The sequence below is a fragment of the Thermobia domestica genome, chromosome 5 (assembly GCF_964235325.1).
Source record: "Thermobia domestica chromosome 5, izTheDome1.hap1.1, whole genome shotgun sequence".
Classification (NCBI taxonomy): domain Eukaryota; kingdom Metazoa; phylum Arthropoda; class Insecta; order Zygentoma; family Lepismatidae; genus Thermobia; species Thermobia domestica.
In genome coordinates this window covers 158,621,631-158,645,835 of record NC_137458.1, presented here as the reverse complement: position 1 = coordinate 158,645,835, position 24,205 = coordinate 158,621,631, and the positions used below count along the sequence as shown (strand labels likewise).

The window sequence follows — 24,205 nt, the reverse complement described above, 5'->3', positions numbered from 1 at the left end:
CAAACCGGTAATCCTGCAGAACCTTGTTTCATATCTATCGAATTAATGGATACTATATTTTTAATTTAGTAATCCAAATACTCACAGGTTTGTTGAGCTTGACTTCAGAGAAAATGGAGTGGACTCGCCACGTCTTGGAGAACATGGAGCCGAAAGCGAGGGAGAATCCTGCCATGAGGACCCAGGCGCGTGCTGTGCATATGTAAGGGAATGTGTGGACGCTGGTTAGTTTACTGTCCAGTCCCAGGAAGATGACACTTGTGTATGTAAGGATGCAGCCAATGATTATGAGGTTGTTAAGGTATGGACTGGACATCTTGATATACCTGGAAAAAAAGAATAAAATAGTGATATTTAAAACAAAAATACGCACACATTATGTATGTTACTATTCTAATTTATTTGTCTATAAAGAATAGTCAAATGATAAGGTAACAATAGTTTTGACGGTCAAATACATGTACAGCAAAAAAATATAATACAATCCTTACCTTATTTTAGTCCATAGTTTCGGAATGTGTGAATCAATTTTAATTCTTTTTTGATGTAAAGATAGCATAATTTTATGTACAGTACAGGAATCTGTATTCCAGTTTGTAAGTTCTTTCGGAAGTCATTGGCAAATGAATACATAGAAGTGCATACCTATTTTTGATGATAATTGTACTACATATAACTACTTACAGCAAATCTAAAGATACAGATTCAATTGTAGTATAGTTATTTCCAAATGGATACTGCATGACGTCATAATTTGCTGCTCGGATTCTCCGCAAACTACTGATAGAAGACAGAGAACGCAGTAAACTTACTATTTCAATGGAGTTCTAAATTAATTAGACTCGTAGATTTCATGAAAAAGAAACTATATTTCATTCTCAATTGCATTCCAAATCCATAACCATAAAATCTAATGAACATAGTCTCCTTTAATAAACTTCTTCTGTTAAACAGATATACAACATGTGGCTTTCTAGAAGACACTTATCGCCAACACTTTCCCTCCCTTCTTTTTACTATGTATGGCCTTCCTTAATTGGTTCGAATGCCAAAATTGGAATTGATATTCCCCGAATCCGTGTTCCTTCCTCTCTGATAAAGTGACTACCGGTGCGTCATCACATTCAGTTCTCAGATTTGTTCTCCAAGACAGTTTCCATTTTTTACTGCATCTGTAGCAGTCGGATTGCTAGTATTAGTGAGTGTCTGTTAATTGTTTATTTACTAGTTAAAACATTTCCTTACCTACTTGGTAACTAATCTAAATCAACAGACTTCCGCTTTTAGCTATTAGTTTACTTCACAAGCCTTAATACAGTTCTCCTTAGTTATAAAATTTCTTTCGAAAAGATCATCGCCATTTTCATCTCTTTTTACAACTCTTTCTTTGCTTTTTTTTAGATGAGTGCATGTGCAATAAACCATAACTCTTTCTGTCCTCAACATCCTCCTCCCCTTCAAAAAGACGACTATTGTCCATATCCCCATCTATCGGGCGGTCTTCTTATTCTTTGTGATTTTCTACCATATCTTTGACCAATTGACACTCTTTGTTGCCCTGTATCTTCATTGTTTTTTTTTTTTTTTTTGACTTTCATGAACAAACATAGGCTCTTGTCTCTCTGCTTCATTCTGATATTTTGTCTCCAACCTTCGATCTACTCCTCTACGAACTTTATTCTTGTACTCGTTACATATTGATTCCACCCCGCACTTATTGCCTGAGTCTTTTATTACTTCATTTTCTGCACTTGATTTCCCATCTGCAATCCTTATCTGATGTCTGTGAACCCTTCTCATAGAACCATCTACTTGAACCTCCAAAACATTATTTCCCCTGTAACGTACAAAATAAGCCTTAATAAATTTTGGTAAGACAGCCCTGTAATTTCTCACCCATATAGGTGTTCCTTTTTTCAAGCCTAGTTCTCTGCGCTCTATACAGTCTTGCTCTTTAGCGTTATTGACAATTACTGCTGGAGAAACACTGTACCAAGTACGAGGCTTAAAAGAATACAAAAGGGAAGCAGGCGAACAATTGATGACTTTAGTAGGAGTATGTAGAAGAGCATAATTAATCTCAGCTAACCAGTTGACCAACTTTGACTAGAGACTCTACAACCATTTTCTAAATATCTTTTCTTTAATAGTTTTTTAAAAGTCTGCACCGCTCTCTCTGCACTGCCGTTACTTTCTGGAGAGTATGGTGGAGTAAAAACTAACTTAATGCTTCTCTTCTTACAATATTCTTGAAATTCATTACTCCTAAAGGGTGACCCATTGTCCGATACCGAAGTATTAGGAAACCCCACCAAAGCGAACAACTCTTCCAGACAAGTTAAAGTGGTAGAAGCGTTCGTGGAATTTACTTTCCAAACCTTAATCCAGTGAGTGAAGGTATCTATCATAATAAGGAAGAGGAAACCGAGAACTATAGTTAGTTTTGGGCGAGCAGTTAGCCACTGCCAAACAAACTTCACAACTCTTAAGGTAACTACGTAATTCATTATTCATGTCGGGCCACCATACTTCATTATTTGCCAATTCAATTCTAGCAAAAACTCCCAGGTGGCCCATATGTAATTTCTCCTTATAGGAATCTCTTAATTTTCTAGGAGTACAATCTTTCCTTTCCAAAATAAGCAATCATTATTCAACTCTAGTTGATATCTTCTCTTATACCTTTCCTGATATTCCTTAAAGTCAAGGCTAGCCGGTAGTCTCTTAGGCCAGCCGTGTAACATCCACTCTTTAACTTTTGTAATCGTGGGATCCTTCTTAGATTCGTCTTCTACCTCTGATTTATCCAACATACTCGACGAAATCTCACTTATATAATCAGGAGCTAGTAGCTCCTCCTCAGTAGATAACTGTAAGGGAAATCTGGACAGAAAATCAGCCACCTTTACAGATTTGTTATAAACAATATCAAAGTCATAATTGGCTAAAAGAAGAAACCATCTTTGAAGTCGAGGGGAAGCTTCATCAGGAGGAGCCTTTAGACCAAAGATCCACTTAACTGGTTGTGAATCCGTTATAACTTTGAAGTTTCTACCGAATAAGAACTTGTGAAATTTCCGAACAGCAAATACCACCGCCAAAGCTTCTCTTTCAAATTGAGAATATTTTTTCTCTGCTTCAGACAGAGTAGCCGAGGCACACGACACTGTTCTCAAGTGTCCACCTATATCATTATACAATACCGCTCCAACTCCATCTGGCGAGGCATCAGTCATAAGTACCACTTTCGCTGTTTCATCAAAGGGCTGCAAAATTCGGGCTTTATTCAGCATGTCTTTAGCCAATACAAATTCTTTTTCTTGTTCACTAGTCCATTCCCAGGATACTCCCTTTTTTAGTAACTTGTACAGCGCTGGAATGCGTGACGGTAATGAAGGTAAATGCCTGTGATAAAAGTTGAGCATACCAAGAAAGGACTGTAGTTGTATTATATTTTTAGGAGAAGGAGTCTCCAGTATAGGCTGCAGCTTGTCTTGTGCAGGGAGAATACCTTTGGGAGAAATATCATAACCTAGATATTTTATGGCATCTACAAGAAAAAAACTTTTTCCCTTGTTCACATGTATGTTGAAGTCAATGAATCTATTTAATACTTGCACAGTTCTTTGATAACACTCCTCAACTGAACTTCCCCAAATTAGTACATTATCTAGATAGCATGCTACTCCTTCTAAATCTTGTATAACATAGTCCATAAACTTTTGGAAACTTTATGCTGAGCAATTAAGTCCGAAAGGCAGCCTGTGTTGTAAGTACAATCCCCAAGGTGTATTTATTACTAAATATTTTTGCGAGTCTTCCTGAACTTCCAATTGTAAATAGGCTTGCCTCAAGTCTAACAAAACATACTGTTTTGCATGAGATAACTTGTTAAGTAAGTCCTCTATTTTAGGAAGAGGGTAATTAACCTTTTCCGTGACTAAATTCAGCGTACGCTTGAAATCTAAACATAGTCTAACCGACCCATTCTTTTTTTAACTATCACCATTGGAGTAGCCCAATCTGACTGGGAAATCTTCTTTAGCACACCAGCATTACATAAAGTGTTCAACTCTTTTTTGACTTGTTCCCTTAATGAATAAGGTACTTCATACGCCTTTCTAAATATCGGCGTGACTCCTTGTCTTAAGGGAATGGATACTTTATAACCTTTAATAGGAACATTTATAGATTCAACAAATACTTCCTTAAACTGATGCAAAATCTTAACTCTTAGTACATTAGTAGACTGACTTGGAACACATTGAATCTGTTTTAATTCACTTCTACTGTCGAACATAGAAGTCAACTGATTTCTCCACTCCGGAACCATTAGATCTAGCCAACTTCTACCCAGAATTGGTTGAAACGACTCTTGCTGAACAACCATTAAAGGCAAATACTCTTTAAATTCTTGGTGTTGCACTTTTACTGTACACCTTCCCAATGTTTTAATTGGCAAACCATCAGCATTATTCAGTCTCCCTTTAAATGGTTCTATCAATGTTCCCTGTAATATTGAATCAGTATAACCAATTGCTGAAACTGCTGCACCCGTATCAATAAGAAATTTTGCCATTTGCTCATTGCACTTTAATGAACTATATATAGGATCTCTAGACTTCATCATGGCCTGGCCGACTAAAAGAAACGTGGTTCAAAATTACCGACTGCGCCAGCTGTTAATTGTTTATTTACTAGTCAAAACATTTCCTTACCTACTTGGTAACTAACCTAAATAAACAGACTTCCACTTTTAGCTATTAGTTTACTTCACAAGCCTTAATACATTTCTCCTTAGTAAAAACTTTCTTTCGAAAAGATCATCGCCATTTTCATCTCTTTTTACAACTCTTTTTACAAACTCTTGGTTGCAGGCGTCCCTTCCTGTTAACTACGGAGGTCTCGGCATTCGTCGCGCCATGGATCTGGCTATTTCATCCTTTCTGTCTTCATTCTATGGCGCTAAGCCATTGATCGAGACCATTCCCCAACAAGATCTTAGCCTAGTATCAGATTCGGATGTCAACGATAGCATTGCTAAGTGGTCATTTATAGTGGGATCAGATCCCCCTGACGTTGATAAGAGAGGATTACAATCCTCTTGGGACGATCCTCTGATAAATCATCACTTTTCAGCTCTACTTCAGTTATCCGATAACCCAGAAGATAAGGCCAGACTTCTAGCTACATCATCTCCAGAAGCAGGCGCTTGGCTTCATGCTATCCCGTCACCTTCTTTAGGATTACATCTTTCCAATGAGAGTTTTCGAATTGCCAGTGCACTGCGTTTGGGAGCAGATGTTTGCGAGCAACACAGATGTCCTGCCTGTAGAAGTGTCGTAGACAAGAAGGGCCTTCATGGACTCTCCTGTGCCAATAGTGCGGGCAGATATTCACGCCACTCCAGTGTCAACGACATTATCATGAGGGCACTAATTTCAGCAGGCGTTCCTTCTATATGTGAACCGTTGGGATGCAGTCGTGCGGACGGCAAGAGGCCAGATGGTATGACCCTAATACCGTGGAAGAAAGGAAAAGCACTTCTATGGGATTTTACTTGTTCCGACACCTTCGCCCCTTCAAATCTACATTCTTCCTCAGCACAAGCTGGAAACGTGGCTGCTCTCCGGGAAACAGAAAAGCGCAGGAAGTATAGCAATTTACTCGACAAATATCATTTTGTCGCTATAGCTATCGAATCGGGTGGTTCGTGGGGTCCCGAAGGCCTTAACTTTATAAAAGAAGTTGGTCACCGCATTTCTTTATCGTCAGGAGACGCTAGAGCAACCTCTTTTCTACTGCAACGCATCAGCATGGCAGTACAAAGAGGGAACGTTGCATCAGTTTTGGGAACGATACCCTCTGGTAAGGAACTGGAGGAGATCTTTTGTCTGTAATTTCGGTTAAGGTTTGAGGATGCTGTTGCGAGGCTTATCACAATAACGTGTATTAGTGGATAATTATATTTTGATATTCTGTAAAATGTAAATTGTGCACTGTTCAAGGAATGTAATATTTTGTAGTTTTGCTAGTGGACTTAATGCAAACTGGATAATTTCATTGGTATTTACATTTGTTGGAAAGAAATACGTATTTGAAGTTAAAATGTGTTTTATGCGTTTGTAAAATTTTAGTTACAAGACTTGTAATAATAAAATTCTATTAATTAATAAAATTTTAAAAAAGTGAAATAACTCTTTCTTTTCTTTTTTAGATGAGTGCATGTGCAATAAACCATAACTCTTTCTGCCCTCAACAGTGTCTCCTTGAAAATCTCTGAAGTGATGTGTATATAATGTACTCTTCTCATTTCATTCATCTGGTATGTGTTATATCTCAATGTCTTCTCTATTTTCTTTTCTTTCTTATATTGGGTGCCACTTTCATTCGAAAAGTAAATAATGAGCGTGCAGGGACATGGTCCTCGCTACTGAATTCAATTACAATAGTAAGTTTCATGTTTTTCAATACTCTATTAAATATTTCTTTTAATACTGTATTTACCTTTTATTTGTTATTGGTAATCAATTTTATTTATTTTTTCAAAATTAACTTTTTTAATTTAAAAGTTGTAAGATTATCCAACATTAAATTCTAACCGTGGGACGTAAAACTGCAAGATTTCATTTCATTTCAACACTAAATTAGAAATAATAAATTAAAACAATGTATTCTATGATTTAATTTGGTTAAGTATTCAATTCAAAAACTAATGGTTGAGAGTATCATAAACATTTGTTTTCTGTGCAATTTTTGAAAATTCACAATTTCGTTTGCAGTGAAGTATCAAAGTTGAAATTTCTACTGTAGTTTTTATCTTATATAGATGTATATATGGCTGTTTATTCCATGTCCCACCAGAGGTATTATACATCAAACATTGCAAAACTTACTTTTCAAGTTTTTAAAAAAAAAAATTACGAAAATTGTAGGAAAAATTATATCACTGTTACTACTCTAGCAATACATAGTAACTTCGTTGTATAGTACAATATGGAATTACAATAAAAAATCAACTTTGGTATTTCACCCCTTCCTTACAAATCTCAGCTCTAAAAAGTAGAATTTGTTAAATTTCGATACTAAACGTAGTGAGTAATTTTAACCTATTACGGTTTAATTAGTGCTTTTCACGTTAAGGGACAAAATTAAGGAAGAGAAATAGCTGAAGAAAATACTGTTTGTTGCAACGTTTTCGAATAGCCCAGTTTGTGCTAACGTCTACAAAGTCACTTATTGGTACGCAGTGTTCAACACAAATGACCGCCACTCACAAATGAGCTGGGATTAAAATTTTTGAAAACCAGTTTTATGTTGCCAATGTATGATAGTATATAAAAATATTTAAAAATTGAAAATGGTGAACCAACCTTCATCGATGCCAAACAACTTCATGTGAATTGTCCCATTTTTAAAACATATATCCTGGTACTTGAAAGCTTGCATAATGTAGTGTTTTGGATTTAGTCTTTTCGTAGAGGTTAAGAACTACCGAGCATACAAAATATGGCTGCAAAATAGTGTTTATTTTTGTTCAAACCAATCTCTTAATATTTTAAACACATTTATTCTGTTAGTGAATTTCCATTTCGGTAAACATACTGGACAAGGATATTTGTTTCACAATATTGTAGATGGAAGGGCTGAGGGAGCAAAGCCAAGAGAGTGACGTAATGTAAAGCGCCGAATGCGCAGGGCAAGAACTATTCGAAGTTACACAGATTTACAATACTTCAGAAAAGTGCTTATTAGGTGTCGCGGTACAAAAGATGTGTGGAATGCTTCTTTTATGAAGGCATATAAAGAGATCACGTTCTACCTTATTACTATAATTACATATTTGACGTTGAATAAACGAGTTCCTTAGACGTTATTCTTTTTGTGTAAAGCGAAATATTAAGGGCAATATATATACGTATTTTGCACTTAATATTTCCAATTGTAATCCAGTCCGTTCTCAATGTGCACCATTGTAAATATTTTAGTTATTATAAGAGCGTGTTTTCCTTATATTGAACGTGAAGTTAAATGTAACTAAAATGAGGCAGTTGAGTGTGTTCCTTTTAAAAGCCTTGAGTTTGAGCATGAGTTATCTCAATTTTTATACTCTGAGTTTGAGGTGAGCTAAACTTCTTTCAAAAGTAAGTTTATGATCCTGATTTTGAGCAGTGTTCCTAATTTTACCAATAGTTAACCATATCTCCAGAACGATTTGAGATATCAAATAGCTTTGAACGGTATTATGATTTATAAATCCATTGAAAACCATCTATGTGACTGGCTGAGTACTTATTTAAGCAGATTTTCGAAACTAAGGCTTTTGAGAAAAGTAAAATTTTCGATTTCTTGTAACTTTCTTCCTGTTCATTCGAAATCCAACACTAAGAAAAGGACTTGGTCAGGAATATCAAATTTGTTTGGTCAGGGCATTTGGTCACTTTATTTGGTTAGTTTAACCAAAATTTGGTCATTTATACCAAACTGGTTTGGTCATGAGCACTAAATGTTTTGGTTAGAACATTTGGTTGATTAATTTTGTTATGCGAATCAAATCTTAAGTGATTCGGTAAAGATTTGATTTCCCTGACCAAAATGTTTAGTTACAAGGTCACGTGTATCCATTTGATTTCTAGGTAAACACGACGAGTATTAAAGTGTGGATCGCGGTTTGAGCGTCTGAGTGAAAGTATATAGTGTTTATACCGAAATAATATAAGACGTTTAACTAACCAAATAATAATAATAATAATAATAATAATAATAATAATAATAATAATAATAATACGTTTAACTAACCATCACAAGTTTACACCGCTTGCAGTTCAAACGACGTGTGCGAAACAGACTTTTGTCTACACTATCCAACTTTCAACACCAAAGTTTCAATGTTGTGAAGTGATAAGTAATTGTCACCTGACAGCAATACAATGGATCTTGTGAGCAATACATTAAGACCTTGGAACTTACCGCTGCTAGTCAACGTGTTTCGAGGTAAGCTTACTTTTTCGTTGGTATTACTTTACTGCTAGTTAACTCATATTGGCTACTTTATTGACTGTAAATTTGGCATAACAAATGCGCCTTGCGTAAACTTTACAATACACGCTCCAGCTGCGCATCGATATGTACGACGACTTTTAAAGGGTGTAGTAGAGTAGGGTAGGACACAGTAGAGTAAGATAGGGATAAGTAGAGTAGAGGTAGGAACGGGTTAGCTCTAGTTTAAGGACGTTTTGACCCATTTTCATAGAATTAATAGAGTGAAATTTCTATTTTTAATTTCAGTTTAGTACCTGTACCAACAGTATTTGGTAGTTGCTACTAAATGTTTTGGTCAAATTTACTAAATGCAGGTTTAGTATTTACAACCAAATTATTTCGTTCCAAGCACCAAACCTGAATAATTTTAACCAAATTTTTGGTATTCCCAACCAAATCCTACTTATTTGGTCAAATTACCAAATGCATATTTGGTAATGATAACCAAATACTAGGTTCCTGAAACCAAACAAATCGTAACTAAATAATTTCGTGCTGGTGACCAAACGTTTGGTTGGCGCTATATTGACCAAACGATTTGGTAACCAGCACCTATTTTTTGGTCAATCTGACCAAACCTTTTTTTCAGTGAACACATAACTCCCATAGTATTAGACACTTTAGATATGCATTGCTCCGCCCGTCTCACTCTCGTTATTACTGCTATAGAAGTACAAAAAATGAATGATTGTGATATTGTAGCGTCCTTAGTTTGGGACACAGAAAAACAAATCTGATATTGTAAGTTTTCGTTTGACATGAGATTTGAATTGTGAAATAACATGAGGTAGTGCCATTTGAAGAAATATAACTACTTTATGCTGGATTGATAAGATTGTTAACTTGATGATACCGCAGAGTATTTCAGATATTGTCCCGTTGCTGATATTCTGATATCTGCATAATACAAAATTTCAATGTTCTCCGTCAGTTTGTTTAAAAGTTGCATTGCTTATCAAGATAAATGGTCCATCCTATATATATATATATATATATATATATATATATATATATATATATATATATATATATATATATATATATATATATATATATATATATATATAGTGTCAAAAGTCCCCTGACATAGGGTAACTGTTATTATCAGAGTTACGACGAAATGTAGAAGAGGAAACCGCCTCCAAATATGATGTTTTCAATCTAAAGTAAAGGATTTTTTAAAAATCATACTGTGTTTTACACTACCGTGTCGAGAGCCAGCCCCCATTTCAAACAGCAACTTCATTCACTTATGTTGTGGGTCTACGTTAATGGCAACGTTGCAGTTTCATTTAATATTGTGTGCTTGAAGAATGTACAGCTCAAACGGCTCGTCCGATTAAAAAAATCCTTCAGTTTAGATTAAAACATTATATTTGGAGACAGTTTCCCATCTTACGTTTTGTTGTAACTCTGATGATATCGGAGTTACCCTATGTCAGGGGACTTTTGAGACACTATTTGAGACACTATATATATATATATATATATATATATATATATATATATATGCATGTAGATAAGTGTTTTTCAATTTTCAATCTCTCTAATTTTTCACATATTAACAGTGCAATTTAAAATACTACTATACACTATAAATTTTAACTTTTTCACAGGTTCTGCCAAATTACTTAACAGTATTTTTAGTTTTAAAAGTATGTTACTCTGTACAAAAGAAATACAATAAAAATATATATTTGAGAAAATGTAAATTAATTATTCTGTAATGAGTGATTTGAAATGTAAGAATGAGAAGTATTACTAGTGGGTTACATCCTTTGGATAACTATTTCCGAATTCAATAAAACATTTTCAACTGATTTCATAGCTTTTTATCTTAATATCATAACTTTCGTAACACAAAGCTCAACTACTGTTCTACATTTCCGTAACCACCATAAAATAATAATTAAACCAAGTTATTTCTAAATTTTTGTTTATTAATCAACTACCTACATTAAAAAAAGTTAATATCTGCCAATCTTAAATCATTTTACAACTTAGTATTTAATATCCCAATAATAAGGATTTACAAGTATATCATTAATTAGTTTCAATGTCTTAACTTTCTTTCGGCACACTATTTGAAAATGGCTGCTGTAGTGGATAGATGTTGGACGTGAAAGAAAGAATTTAGATTTTCCTTTGTTCGGTATACGTTTGTCTTAAAATTGTTTTGATAAAACAGTGTAATCTTAGATTCAAAAATATTTCGTTCTATTCTTACTGGAAATGTAGTGATTAATACAGTTTGAATTTATTAATGCAATAATCATTACGGATGTATAGATATACAAGCACATTGTGAAAAAAATAATAGAAAATGTTACTAGAACGGAGCCAAATAAACGAATATTTGAAGGAGTGAACATGAAGTTCTCTTTATCCGTAAGATGTAGTATAAAGAACGAAGAAAATGGAAGTTAAATAAGAGCTAACTCGTAAGTTAAATTGACTCCGTAAAGACAATGAAGGAACAAATGAGAGAAAGAGAACCAAAAATATTGACTCGATAAAAAAAGAGATATCATTTCTGGAAGAAGTTCAACCTTAAATTTGAGAAATTTCTGAAAATGGGAACCATTTCTAAGATATATTACCACAAATTTATCTTCTCGAGTTATCAGCGATGAAAACTGAATTGAGAGAGCGCAATCGAATAGATCGGCCAGCTCTACCAAGATGAAGTAAAAGCAATGAAGAAAAATACATATCTTCATGAACATACATGCAGTAATGGAAAAATTAATAGCAACTCCATTTAATTTTATGCGTTTATAAGGTTTAATACGAAGTTTCTACATAAGTAAGAATAAACATACAATGAAATATACATCATTTTAAAGGAAATGCCGAATGCATATTCAGATACAGATGTTACCTGTATCTGCAACAATGGGTGATACGTTACAAAATGTGATGCATTTGAAACACAAACCAACCTTGCAAAATGATCATTTCATGGCCGACCCGGTCTAGCTTACTGTGAGGTCTGCGCTCGAGTATTTAATCAACCGCTTAATCGTGCAGTACAATTCTTCTGTCCACTCTCATTCTGCACGTGTTTAGGATTATGCAGATGGAGTGTTCAAGTTGTCAAAGGTATAATAAAACTTGTTGTCAGTTCTGAAATTCAAATTTATACCCTAAAGATTCTATGAGTGTGGTAAAACCAATGCTGAAATTGTGCGGCTAATGAAAGATAATAAAAGCGCAGTAGGTCGGTAGTTGGCTAAGATTCCGGAGGCGGAGTGTATAAAAAGTAGTCGAATTGGTAAATGTGATCGAAAAGTGAAATTCTTTCGTAGACAGAACAGTGCATCATGGCGATTGTGTCTTGCAGACAGATTGCAGTCATCACAAGATCTTGGAACAAGTTGGGGGAAACTGTTCACGTACAGTGAGAAACAAGTTGAAATCCATTCCTTCGCGTTCATACAGGTTTGTCAAGAACCCATACTTTACACAAAAACAACGTACAATGCGTGTACAGTGGGCCAAGGCTTACAAGGATAGGACTAGTGAACAATGGCGCAAAGTATTGTTCAGTGATGAGACAAAAAACACCATTCATGTAAATGATTTCCGTGCTAGGGTTTATCACATGTCTGGCGAAACACTTAGTCCCGCGTGTACTATTAAAACCTCGAAGTACTCTACAAATTTCATGATTTGTGATGTTTTTCTTTCAGCAGAGTCGGTAGAATTCATATGTCTGATGTAAATGCAAACATACAAAATTATTCTCGAGACTAAAATGACATCTTCGAAAAGAGATTTATTCAAGGGTGAATCCTTTATTTTTCAAAGCCACTATGACAGAGTTATAAAATATCATTTTATGTCCTTATGGCATGTTACATCACTTCCTTGGTATGGTAATTTGTCGGATTTGAATCCTATTGATTTATGGCGTGATTTGAAAGCTATGGTTCGTGCAAGGCAGCAGTTAATTCCAGCAATAACGATAACTGGCAATATTGCATTTAAATGGAGACACTGCCAAACTTAGTTAAATTTATGCCAAAACGGTGCAATCTATTAATCAAATCGCGTGGATATCCAATTTGATATTAACTCAAGTCAGTCAGTGCATTCAAAATAACTGACTTGAGTTAATACCAAATTTGATATCCACGCGATTTGATAAATAGATTGCACCGTTTTGGCATGGAGTATACTAAATTTTGCAGTGTCTCCATTCCCTTAACAATGGCTGTCACACTTTGTAAAATATCACCCATTGTTCCACATATAGGTAACTTCTATAACTTAATTTGCATTCTCCATAAAATTTCCTTTAAATTGGGATAGTTTTCAACATGATTATTCAGTTAAAGTTTAATGCTTCGTTTCAGTGCTAAAGCTACTGTATGTGTAAAGAGGATCTACAGCTTAACATGAAATCTGAATCACATGAGCCTAACCAATCCAGGAATGGAAATGAGTGGTTCAGTTTCAAACATAGGAATACTAAAAATTTTGTCATTGACTGTTACAATTTTGTACAAAATATGTACATGTATAATTACATATTTTAGTAAAACAATATGTTTACAAATGCTATCAAAAGGCTTACAAATAATATGTAGGCTATATATTTTCTGTTATTTCGATTAAGTAACATATAACATTTTAAAAATAACTGCACTAAAATACAAAATTAAAACATGGAGGTCATAGCGTTATATCAAGTAGAAATCACTATTATAAAATACTGTAGTTAATTTTTCTTCGAAATTGTTTACAGATGAGAAAAGTAGCGTATTCATAAACAATGACTAGATTTTATTGAGTGAATACAATGGGGCGGATGTTGAGAGATATCATATCGTAAAAAATGTAACTTTTATCACGTCAAGCTAAGAGAAGAAAACGTATTTATTTTACAAATTCTTGTATACAAAAAGGAAGCGCGACACTTACGATATCAGTCTTTGCAGAATTTGGACATTGGGGTGGTGTTCAAACAACTTTTAATTTGCCAAGTTGAGAGAGTACATTATCGGACGTACAGTTAGAGAACACGTACAGTCTCAACTCTTACGCAAACATCAGGCGTTATAAAGTATATACAAGAAACAGTTAAAATTAGCCTTCAATAAATTTGCAATTTACCTTCATGTTTCATCTTTTCATATTAGGTAATAGGCTATATCTACTACTTATGTACTTATGAAGAAGTTGATTCTTCCTCCTTTCGCCGGTAATGGCTGACTTCCAAAAGTAATATAACTCAAACACTGTAACTCTGACGTGCGTTGACTGTTGGAATCTATTTTTCTTTACGAATAGTTTCATGTGTGAAGTACAGAAAATCAATAACCTTGTAAGTAATCCAACTCAAACAGGCCATTTCACCTCTTGTTACTCTATTATTGCGAATGTGCTCTAGTATTTGAGTAAATTGTCGTGTATATGCACGGAAGATAAATCCATATTTTTGTACACGTTGCACGTTGTGTACCACAATTTTTTTCTTGACTACTGGAGACTTTTGAACTGTACCAGAAATGATCCAGAAAAAGATTATGTCGTACCGCAATGTCCGTACATGATACAAAACAGGTTTTAGCGATAAAAGTTCTCCTTTTACCACTTAATATATGTTAATCCTTCAATATGTGCACCTTGTGGAACTTCCTAAACTTATAATATCTGTGAACAATATTTGCTTATGGCATAATATTATATTACATATGTATCCAGCTACATTAAATTATATTTTGAACAAACGCCCAAAGAGAAAAAAATAGCATAACATCAGATCCGGTGAACGGGGTGGCTACGGAAAGACATTTTCGTTATCATTCATTGATGGCCAGAACACTTTTCACTATTGAATCCTCTTTTTGAAACATGCAGAACGGTGGTTCTGCAGTAAACGCAAACAGTCTGTTTTAACATATCTTAAACCTGCATAATTACTGTTCCTATTGGTGTGTGGTACACCGTCAAAGTAATAAACAACTTATTTTATTCACGTATGGAATTCCGACTTTATTTTTGAGCACTCTGTACTTTCAAATCATGATATGGCATTAAAAACATAACACTGGCACATTTATCAACTGTAAATAAAGTATCCAAACTATTTAAACTACACATTATTTCATAACACTTTTTTAAATTGGAAAATGGTATGATCTTGAAATTGTAATTTTAATTTACGTTCTGTACAATTTCAAAAGTTAAAGAAAACAAAAATACTGCAAATTTTATTTGGACAGGTTTTCCAGGAAAGAATTAGCTTACGAAGAATGCTGAATCCTAGCTGACCAGAATTTGAATGTCTTAAGTACTTACTTACACTGAATGTTTATTTCGATGTCTGAGTTCTATAAAGACAATGTATTTGTGTATATTCGTAACTCGTTAAGATGATTCTGATGTAAGTTTGGTTGTAGATACATTAGACTATCTGACACAGAAAAACAAACAAATGGAGTGATAGTTGCATAAAGAACATATATATTCAAGAAAGCAATTTAAATATATACTACTTGAGTTTCTATATATAAAGTAGTCTATATCGATTCTAAATATCTTATGCACTTTAAACGTCCTTCCTTCTTTTCTCTCCTGAGTGATGTAGTTCTTTTTATTATCAATATTCAAAGTCACAGTGAAGGGAAGCAGAAGTGTGTAAGATATAAATATTCACTAAAAAGTACATATACAGATTTGATGTATACATATTGATTTTCGTTAACGCAAGTTTATTGAAGTATTACTAAGTACAGACTGAACTCGACACGAAGCAAACTTTGAAGAGCTTTTTGGAGAAGTGTAATAAAAGGATATGAGTAACATTCTGTTTTTTGTACTGCAATATAAGGTCGTTCAGATTTTGTTCCTCGTACAACGAATTTTTCTTATCGTGTGTTTATTTAAACAAGAACTTGTTCAAACTCCTTGTCTTTAATAAATACTGTAGTTCTTTTGTTTCTATATTGTTTATGAGTTTCTGAGTTATGTTCCTTTTCTTACCTTCTACTTCACACCACTCACTTTCCCCCTCTGAAAAAGTACCTACTTTTTTACCTTCTGTTTTAATGCCAGCATGTCATATTTTATAATATTCCTTTTATTTCACCTGCCTCTTTCCATATTTTCTTCTAATTTTTACCATCCTGATTTGTTCTCTAAGCTTCAATCAAGTTATCTTGATTTTTAATTCTTAAAAAAAAAACATTTTTCTACCTTTATTAACTTCATTTTTCGAATGATCGTAGCGAAAAATCTATATTTACCTTTCACAATTAGAAATTAATATGTTGGGATCTAAGATCGTATCTAATAGATAAGTGGAATTGAGCAATGGAAGATTTAGTGAAACCAGAAAGACAACAGAAAAAGGAAATCTCCCAGAAAATTCACCCCACACTGTCGACCACAAACTCACATATCCTGAGAATAAACCAGAGACCTGGTGTATCAAAATTGAGTTTCTCTTCCATAATCGTACGGTGACTGCTAAAGCGTGGAAAACAATCAATGGCGTGTTGGGCTAGGTGAATGATACCAATGCACTCGAGACGTCACTGTGTTGTAGAGGAATGGTGCTAAACGGATGCACAACACCATCAGCATCTTGTTCTCTGTTTTAACAAGACAGACAAGACATTGCAACATCGCAGACCGCTAATTTGCTATCAGCATTTAAAGAAAAGTCGGTGTTTTGCCTTCAAACGCATAAACGTTGTCAATTAGCGTAGTATTTCTGTCGCGTTTCTGGGTTGCAAAGAATTTTGTTTTGATATATTAAATATTATCTTTAGATATTTTTAAAAATGACCACACTTTAGATAATATTATTCAACAGTGTCTGTAAACCAAACTTCGGTTGAGTACGGACATCTTGACTACCCTCTGTCCATTTTAAGTTGTTTTTCCTCTAAAATACTATTTGTAATTGCCTGAAATGTACCTAAATACTTTCTATTTCTTTAAAAGAATATTATATCTTAAGCATTGAGGAAGGGAATAATTATTTTGTTTTATTTGAAGCGCCTAGTATCAAAAGCTGCCAAATCCATTTTTTTAAACCGAAATTGATTTATATATCGCTTGTTATATGTTTGATCTCAAGGAATTCTATGCAAACATAATTTTGTTTAAAAGCTTAATATTTCATACTAAAAATCTAGTTCAAATTTGGGACTTTGTACGCTTGTATATGGAGCTTCACTGCCCGTTTAGCGAGATTACTCGAAACTAAGCGAAATGGATGTGGCGGATTTTGATACTAGGTGCTTCATTTGTTAATTTCTTTCGTCTCATAGGCATTGTTAAAGTACTTAATATTTTAACAAAAATATTTTAATTGTGTCACAAAATAGCTAGGATAACGATATGAAGCGAGAAATTTAGAATTAATGCCTGAAGTGCTGTATTTTGCTTTTATTAAGTTGGTGATCCACTAAACTTTTTGCAATAAAGAAGTTAGAAAACCATTACGAAGTTTCTCTATTTTGTAAATTTTGTGAATGTGTCGATAAGTTTATTACAATCTCAGTTGTGATACTCAGTATATTGCTGGTGTAGTGGCTGGTGCGTATATTTTTGGTCCATGCGGTCTCGCTTCGCACACACACACACACACACACACACACACACACACACACACACACACACACACACACACACACACACACACAATTTTTTTCATTAATCATCCGTCTTCTTTAACCTAAAAGTCATATTCGTAGGATGTTTAATTACAATTTAATTTAATTTTCTGAGTATACGCTGATTCCCAATCTTGTTTATCTGGTACTACGCTTCTTCTTAAACTTTTCCCATTTCACGCCCCATCCTTCCTCCTTATTGTCACACGTGTCTTTTGCCTGTCCCCTTCCGCAATTTCATATGCAGCATCGAATTCTCAAGTATAATAATAATATTAATAATAGCAATCATGTTCTCACAATTTATATTTATTTGCAGGGAGATTTCTGAATAAAATTTAACTATTACATTATTATTTTTTAACCAGCTTTATTTTAATACTTATTTTTTTGTTTGTGCGGTATTTAATTTAACGTCTCTTTGTTACAACATTTGTAATATTTGTAATTATGAATGTACAGTTCATTTTATTCCCCTTTGTTCTGTATTCAGAATCTCACAACGGGACACCCCATTAGATTCGGAGCATTGGTATATAGCGTTAGCTATAATTTTATGAGGTGTTTGCTATACGGCATATTGTAAAAAAGCGAAATTCAAGTATCAGCGAAATAATTTGTACGAGGTCCAAAATAAGAGTAATTGGAAAAGAATTTCGGATTTATTTTGTAACAGTTTTGATTAGTTACATCAAAAGAAGTAGTAAGTATATCTTATAGCTATATTTAGTACACAGCGAAACTGTAGTTTCGTTTTAGACATTCATACTATGCTACCAGATGTCAGCATGTATCAGTATCAGATGTCTTATAGAGCTGCTATGTCTGTTTGTGTGTCTGTTAACATGTATCAGAGCAAAAATAGCAAGAGATATCGAGAAGATATTTTCTGGAATCAGTTTGTCATAATAGGTTTCATTTCAGGTGTTAACCCTCTATTCAAACCAATAGTAGTAAGTATTAACAATTCCTGGTTTCAAGGTTGATCATCATACAGCAGAAACGGTAATAGACAGCGAAAAGCAGTTTCTCGGAATCAATTCAGTATCTCAAAGGAACATGCTATCTTCACCCTATCTCACTTGTCAGTAGTAAAACTGGAACTCGTAGAAATTTACTTCCATTTCAGGTTTCAATATTCATTTCCACAAAGCTAAAACGGTAAGAGTGGCCAACAAGTGGCTTTCTGGAATTGATTCAGCGTCCAACAATGTTTTATCTATTCTGCCAGCTCTCTATTCCAACTGGAAATGGTAGAAATCAGTGTTGACTGCCATAAAGCAAACATGATAGAACTTAATAGCGACAACAGGGCTTTTAAAATCAATTTAGTGTCCCTACTTCGTTAATCATCTATTTAACCCGAAAGTAGAAAAAAATTAACCATTTCTGGAAAATATACTATCTTCATACACATCTCCCTACCAAAACTGGATATGGTAGAAATTTACCAATATTTCCAGCTTTAAAATTGATTTTTATAGAGAAAAAACGGAAAACGATAGCAAGAAATGGCTTTTGATATTGGTTCAACATTCCAAGAATGAATTTCACTTGGAGCTTTGTCTCTCTATTCAACCCAGAAGTGTTGGAAATCTACTGTTGGTCTCTCTATTCAACCCGGAAGTGTTGGATTTTCTGTTTCAACTATGGATGTACACAGGGGGTGAATCCTGCGGGTCTCCCGAAATCACGACTTTTCTATAAATTTGGTCCAATTTTATGGATGATTTTACAAATTTAAATATAATTTATCCTCATGTTGAATTTGTACCCCCCGAAAATGTTTGTACCCCCGAAATAAATTCCTGCGCAGTCCCTGATTTCAACGATAGTCTCCATACTGAAATAACGGTACTAGATAGCAAGAAACAGTTTTTTTTATATGAATTCAGTAACACAAGAAAAAGTTCAATCTCTGACCTTATCACTTTATTACAAAACTACCGGTACTTTGTATTGAATTTTTCTGTATTGAACTCGTACGTATTAGAAGCCTACTGTAGTTACAAACAATATGAAACCAAACTCACTTGATTTATTTTTATGACTAACACAGTATTTTCCCGCTTTTAACACCGTCCTGTCTTTTGCATTTTCTAAACCTCCATTTTCCCTCGTATTTACAATATATAAAAGTGTTTTTATGTTAATAGAATTTTAAGTTTGCGCTAGTTACACCTAGCTATGTCGATCTCTAGTGTAATAGCTAGAGATGGATCACAGAGACAATAGAAGCAGTCATGACAATGAAATCAGCATGGCTCCCTGCTTCTTGCCAAGGTGACGTTTGTTATCTATACGCCATGTATTGGATTCCACTACATTTAGCGCGCGAAGAACTTTTTCGCTTTCCAGTTACGTTGTTCTATGAAGGCCTAACATCTGGTCAGTGGCTGAATACTCTCACAAATGACATGATAATAGGAACAGTTCATGCTGAACTACTTTATGAAGAACACGAGGTCGTTTAGAAAGCCCAGATATACTATTTAGTCGTATTGTGTATTATTCCATTCATCGTTTTCGCACGCACAAGCTATGGAACCAGGCCCGTATCAGGAACACTAAGACAGGGAGCACCGAGATAATATTTTGTGGGGAACTTATTTGATATCACTTTACCTTAATTCATATATATATATATATATATATATATATATATATATAGTGCAGTGAAATTAAGTGTCAACATAGACATAAATAATAACAACACGAAACTTGTAGGCGTATGTAGTATAATTTGCGAGTGATTGAAATCCAGTTGCAGGTTAAGGAAATATAAGGTCTCAATATGGCTTCTGTTAAAAAATTGTAGCGTAATCTCTAAACAAGAGTACAGGCAGAAAAATAATTTTTGCTCCAAAAACAAGGAATCCATTGAAAAATATAGAAAATATGATAAATTTCCATATTGAAAAGAACACTCTTGAAAGTAGCGGAAGTAAAAAGTATAATTAAGTAGTTGTTATGTTTTGATCAGGCATAAAAATTAACATTAAAATATTTTCCAAAATAACAAGTGAATTGTTCATCAAGTAAGAAAAAGACAAACATTCTATCTCGACTTCATTACGCGCGGTAGTTGCCACTTTGAAATTTATAAAGTGTAGTCTTAAATCTGTTGTTTAGAAGGTTGGTATTGAATACTGTAATTGTATTAATTTATTTTCATACGAAACGTTAACAGTAAGCAAGTGTAAAATTCAGAAAATCACAAAGCATTCTTTGATAGCAGTCTCATTTTTCCAGATGAGGATGCTTGGAACTTTAGAGTCTATCTTTTTCATTTGAATCTTTATGTTTCTGTATGACTCTATCTCTACGTCCTGCTGCTGCAGTCATGCTCCACGCAGTACCCTCACAAGATTAAGTATTTTAAAAGTGATTTCAACATTTATAATATCTTAGATAGTCGTCCTTGCAACAAGAGACAAGATGCAGCAAGTCTTCTAGGGTAATAATATTCAAATTTGGATCCCTTTCACTACCATTGAAGATAACCGTTCACTATCTTCCATTCGCAGTATAGTATATCAATCTTAATGCCACGACTGTGCTACACACGAGGAAAAGTTTGGTATGAGTATTGGCGAATGGCTGCTGATTACGAGGAAAGTAGTCACTTTGAATTGCGAATCTGTAGTCTACTTAGAGGTTTTTTCACATAAAATTAAGTTGTCCAAGTTTCCGCTATATTTTGAGCCACACAGTGATAAAAAGAAAATCTCTCCAACATTAGTTACAAAATCAATTGATATTTGAAGGTTAATGAATACACACATCTTCAAACTTGTGTTCGGTAGAGTGAAAGCTGATACTAAAACTAACAAACCTGTGTCTTCACCGTGCAAGACTGCTTCAAGTCCGGATTGACTTATGCAGTTTTCTGCAGCAGGATTCTGAAACTTGTATATTTTGATAGAGCACATACTAGTTCCTAAATAAAGTCGTGACCCGACTACGGTAGGTCCCATAGTTTCGGAGCTGTGGATCTTTAAAGTTCAGTTTGTTATCTATCAGTTTGCAAATACCACATCAGCATCTACAATAGCCTTAAGTATCTTTCATACTGCTACTTGCAAATGACTTCGAAAGGGAGATGAGTGGCAGTTTGCTGTTGTTATTTAAGAGAAATTCAGCATGCTCTGGAGAGATGTAAATAGAATCTTTAACATCTATTTGTAGGCAGTAAACTTTCCCTCATCGATGCAACGTTCCTCGTCTTTTGCGCTTTGACTTCCATCGTGATAATACTACAAGAGTGTTTCCATAATAGACAATAACGTATGATATATGCCACTGAGATATTTTAGGAATGTCGATGCTGCTATATATATCACAGTGGAGATGACCATCATTGGCTATATATAACACAATCTCTGTCGAGGTGCTGCGTGTAGTATGCTCCTTCGATTCTACGAAAATTTTCGGCTGTAAATGATTGTTCTCTGGCTTGTTAGACCCCTTTATCAAAATGAGAGACGATACATTGAAATTCAAATTTGCTGATACGCAGCTTAGAGAAGGATTGCTTTCAACAACGTCCAAGTGTGAATTGATGCTGTAGATAATTCTGCTGAGATTTTATTTCCATCATTGTTTGGCTCAACAATGAGAGGAAACTTGCACAACTTACGTCACGTTTGAGAATACGATGACTAAACAGCTTATGAATAAGCAGTTCAAGTTGAATTACTTTCTCGGGTATCGGAAGCCTTACATTAGCACTTACAGTACTTTGGACGTTCATCAGCAGGCTTTCTTCCAGAACATTTTGTCCAGGATAGCAGAATCGAAAAGTCAGGGTTCTGCACTTGGACACTCTTTGCTGAAGGACGTGCTTTGCACAAAGGTAACATGTAATCACAATTTTATTTATCTTAGCTGCGGGACGGAGAAGCTAATTCGGAAGTATACTTGGACGAAACATTGTTCATCAGGAGAAGCAATAATGTGCCAGTAAAATTTATAAACTATGCCAACCTTATACCAACTTCGAAAAGAAGATCTAGTGAATATTGTCTTTTGTTGTTACACAGACGACTGTCAAAGATGTTATGAGTGTCGAAAATCACTCGACGATGCTGAACCATGTAATTGTACTGTGTGAAACATGGCTGCAGCAACAGGCACATAGAGGATGTGGATGGAGATTTACACGTACAGAACCAGGCAGTTTCAAGTGAAGAATATACACCCTAACGGCCAAACACCCTCGTCTGGAATAGAGAGACTGCTATGAAGTTATTACTAATCAATATAGTTTAAAATCTTCTGTATTTTATATTTGCTACTTGCTACTTGCTAGTATTTTGTTAAAATATAATCAAATTGTCCACTTGTCATTTAGGATTTAATTATGGAAAATTCATATATATATATATATATATATATATATATATATATATATATATATATATGAAAACCAACAGATTGGATAAATAACACTAAACTTTACACCTTTTAACAACGCCCAAAATAGTAGGTACCATATGTAATGGGAACGACACAGATTATTTACGTTTTTTTTTATTTAATGAACAAGTCGTTTAACAGTTTTGGAAAATATTTAAATGTTAATTTTTCACTTTTTGTCTGCATTATTTTCAAGAGTGTTGTTTTCTACATCCAAATTTGTCGCACTTTATTCTTTGTTGTTTTTTCCTTGGGAAAAAATATTGCCTCTAAAGAGTAAAGAAAATACACAGGCTTGAAAGCAACAGAGACCATTCAGTTAAAATATATCACAAGAAGGAATTAGTAAGGAAGCCATTGAACAACTATAGATATAATTTTATACAAGTAAATTAACGTAACTCTCTCATATTTAATGATATTGAAATCATTTTGGTATAGTTTTCGAGCCCTTGAAGCGATCTAAAATCACAATATCAAAATGTGTAATATTAGTTTATAAACTGGGATATCTACGCTTAAAATTTAAAAAGTAATAAAATGATCTTATCCCCATTTTTGTTAATATACAGGGTGTTTCAAAACAACACCGACAACGTTCGGGAGGTGATTCCTGACATCAAGATAAGACGAAAAATATAGACCAACCTGGGTGCACAAATGCTTTCTTTCGGAGTTACAGCCTGCCAAAAACATGAAAAACTGAACTTTAGAGGTCCATAGCTCCGAAACTATGGGACCTACCGTAGTCGGGTCAAGACCACTAAGGAACTAATATGTGCGCTATCCAAAAATACATGTTTCAGAATCCTAAGGTATTCACCCAACAATTTTTGGAGAGGGAGTTTGGCTACGGTCTTATAATAATTTGACGTACTCTCTAACTAGGTCTATAAAAATCATTACGGAAGTAAAGCAGGATTCTGAAACTTGTATATTTTGATAGAGCACATACTAGTTCCTAAATAAAGTCGTGACCCGACTACGGTAGGTCCCATAGTTTCGGAGCTGTGGATCTTTAAAGTTCAGTTTTTCAGGTCTTCGACAGCCTATAACTCCGAAAGGAAGCATTTGTGCACTCAGGTTGGTCAATTGGTGTCAGGAATCACCTCCCA

General features: G+C 34.4%; 1 protein-coding gene and 1 long non-coding RNA gene across 3 annotated transcripts in view; one reads left to right on the top strand and one right to left on the bottom strand.

Annotated features, from left to right (window-relative positions):
• The window catches only part of GABA-B-R2 (gamma-aminobutyric acid type B receptor subunit 2), an 832,753-nt gene that overhangs the window by 212,162 nt on the left and 596,386 nt on the right, over window positions 1–24,205 (bottom strand). For both annotated transcript variants that reach the window (XM_081759238.1, XM_081759239.1), the window contains exon 8: window positions 86–326. In XM_081759238.1, coding sequence (XP_081615364.1) covers window positions 86–326 — 241 coding nt within the window. The remainder of the gene's footprint in view (window positions 1–85; window positions 327–24,205) is intronic.
• On the top strand, window positions 200–8,988 carry LOC145686200 (uncharacterized). The gene is made up of 3 exons (XR_014131540.1): window positions 200–301; window positions 6,218–6,325; window positions 8,825–8,988. It is a non-coding gene; the product is annotated as an uncharacterized LOC145686200 (long non-coding RNA).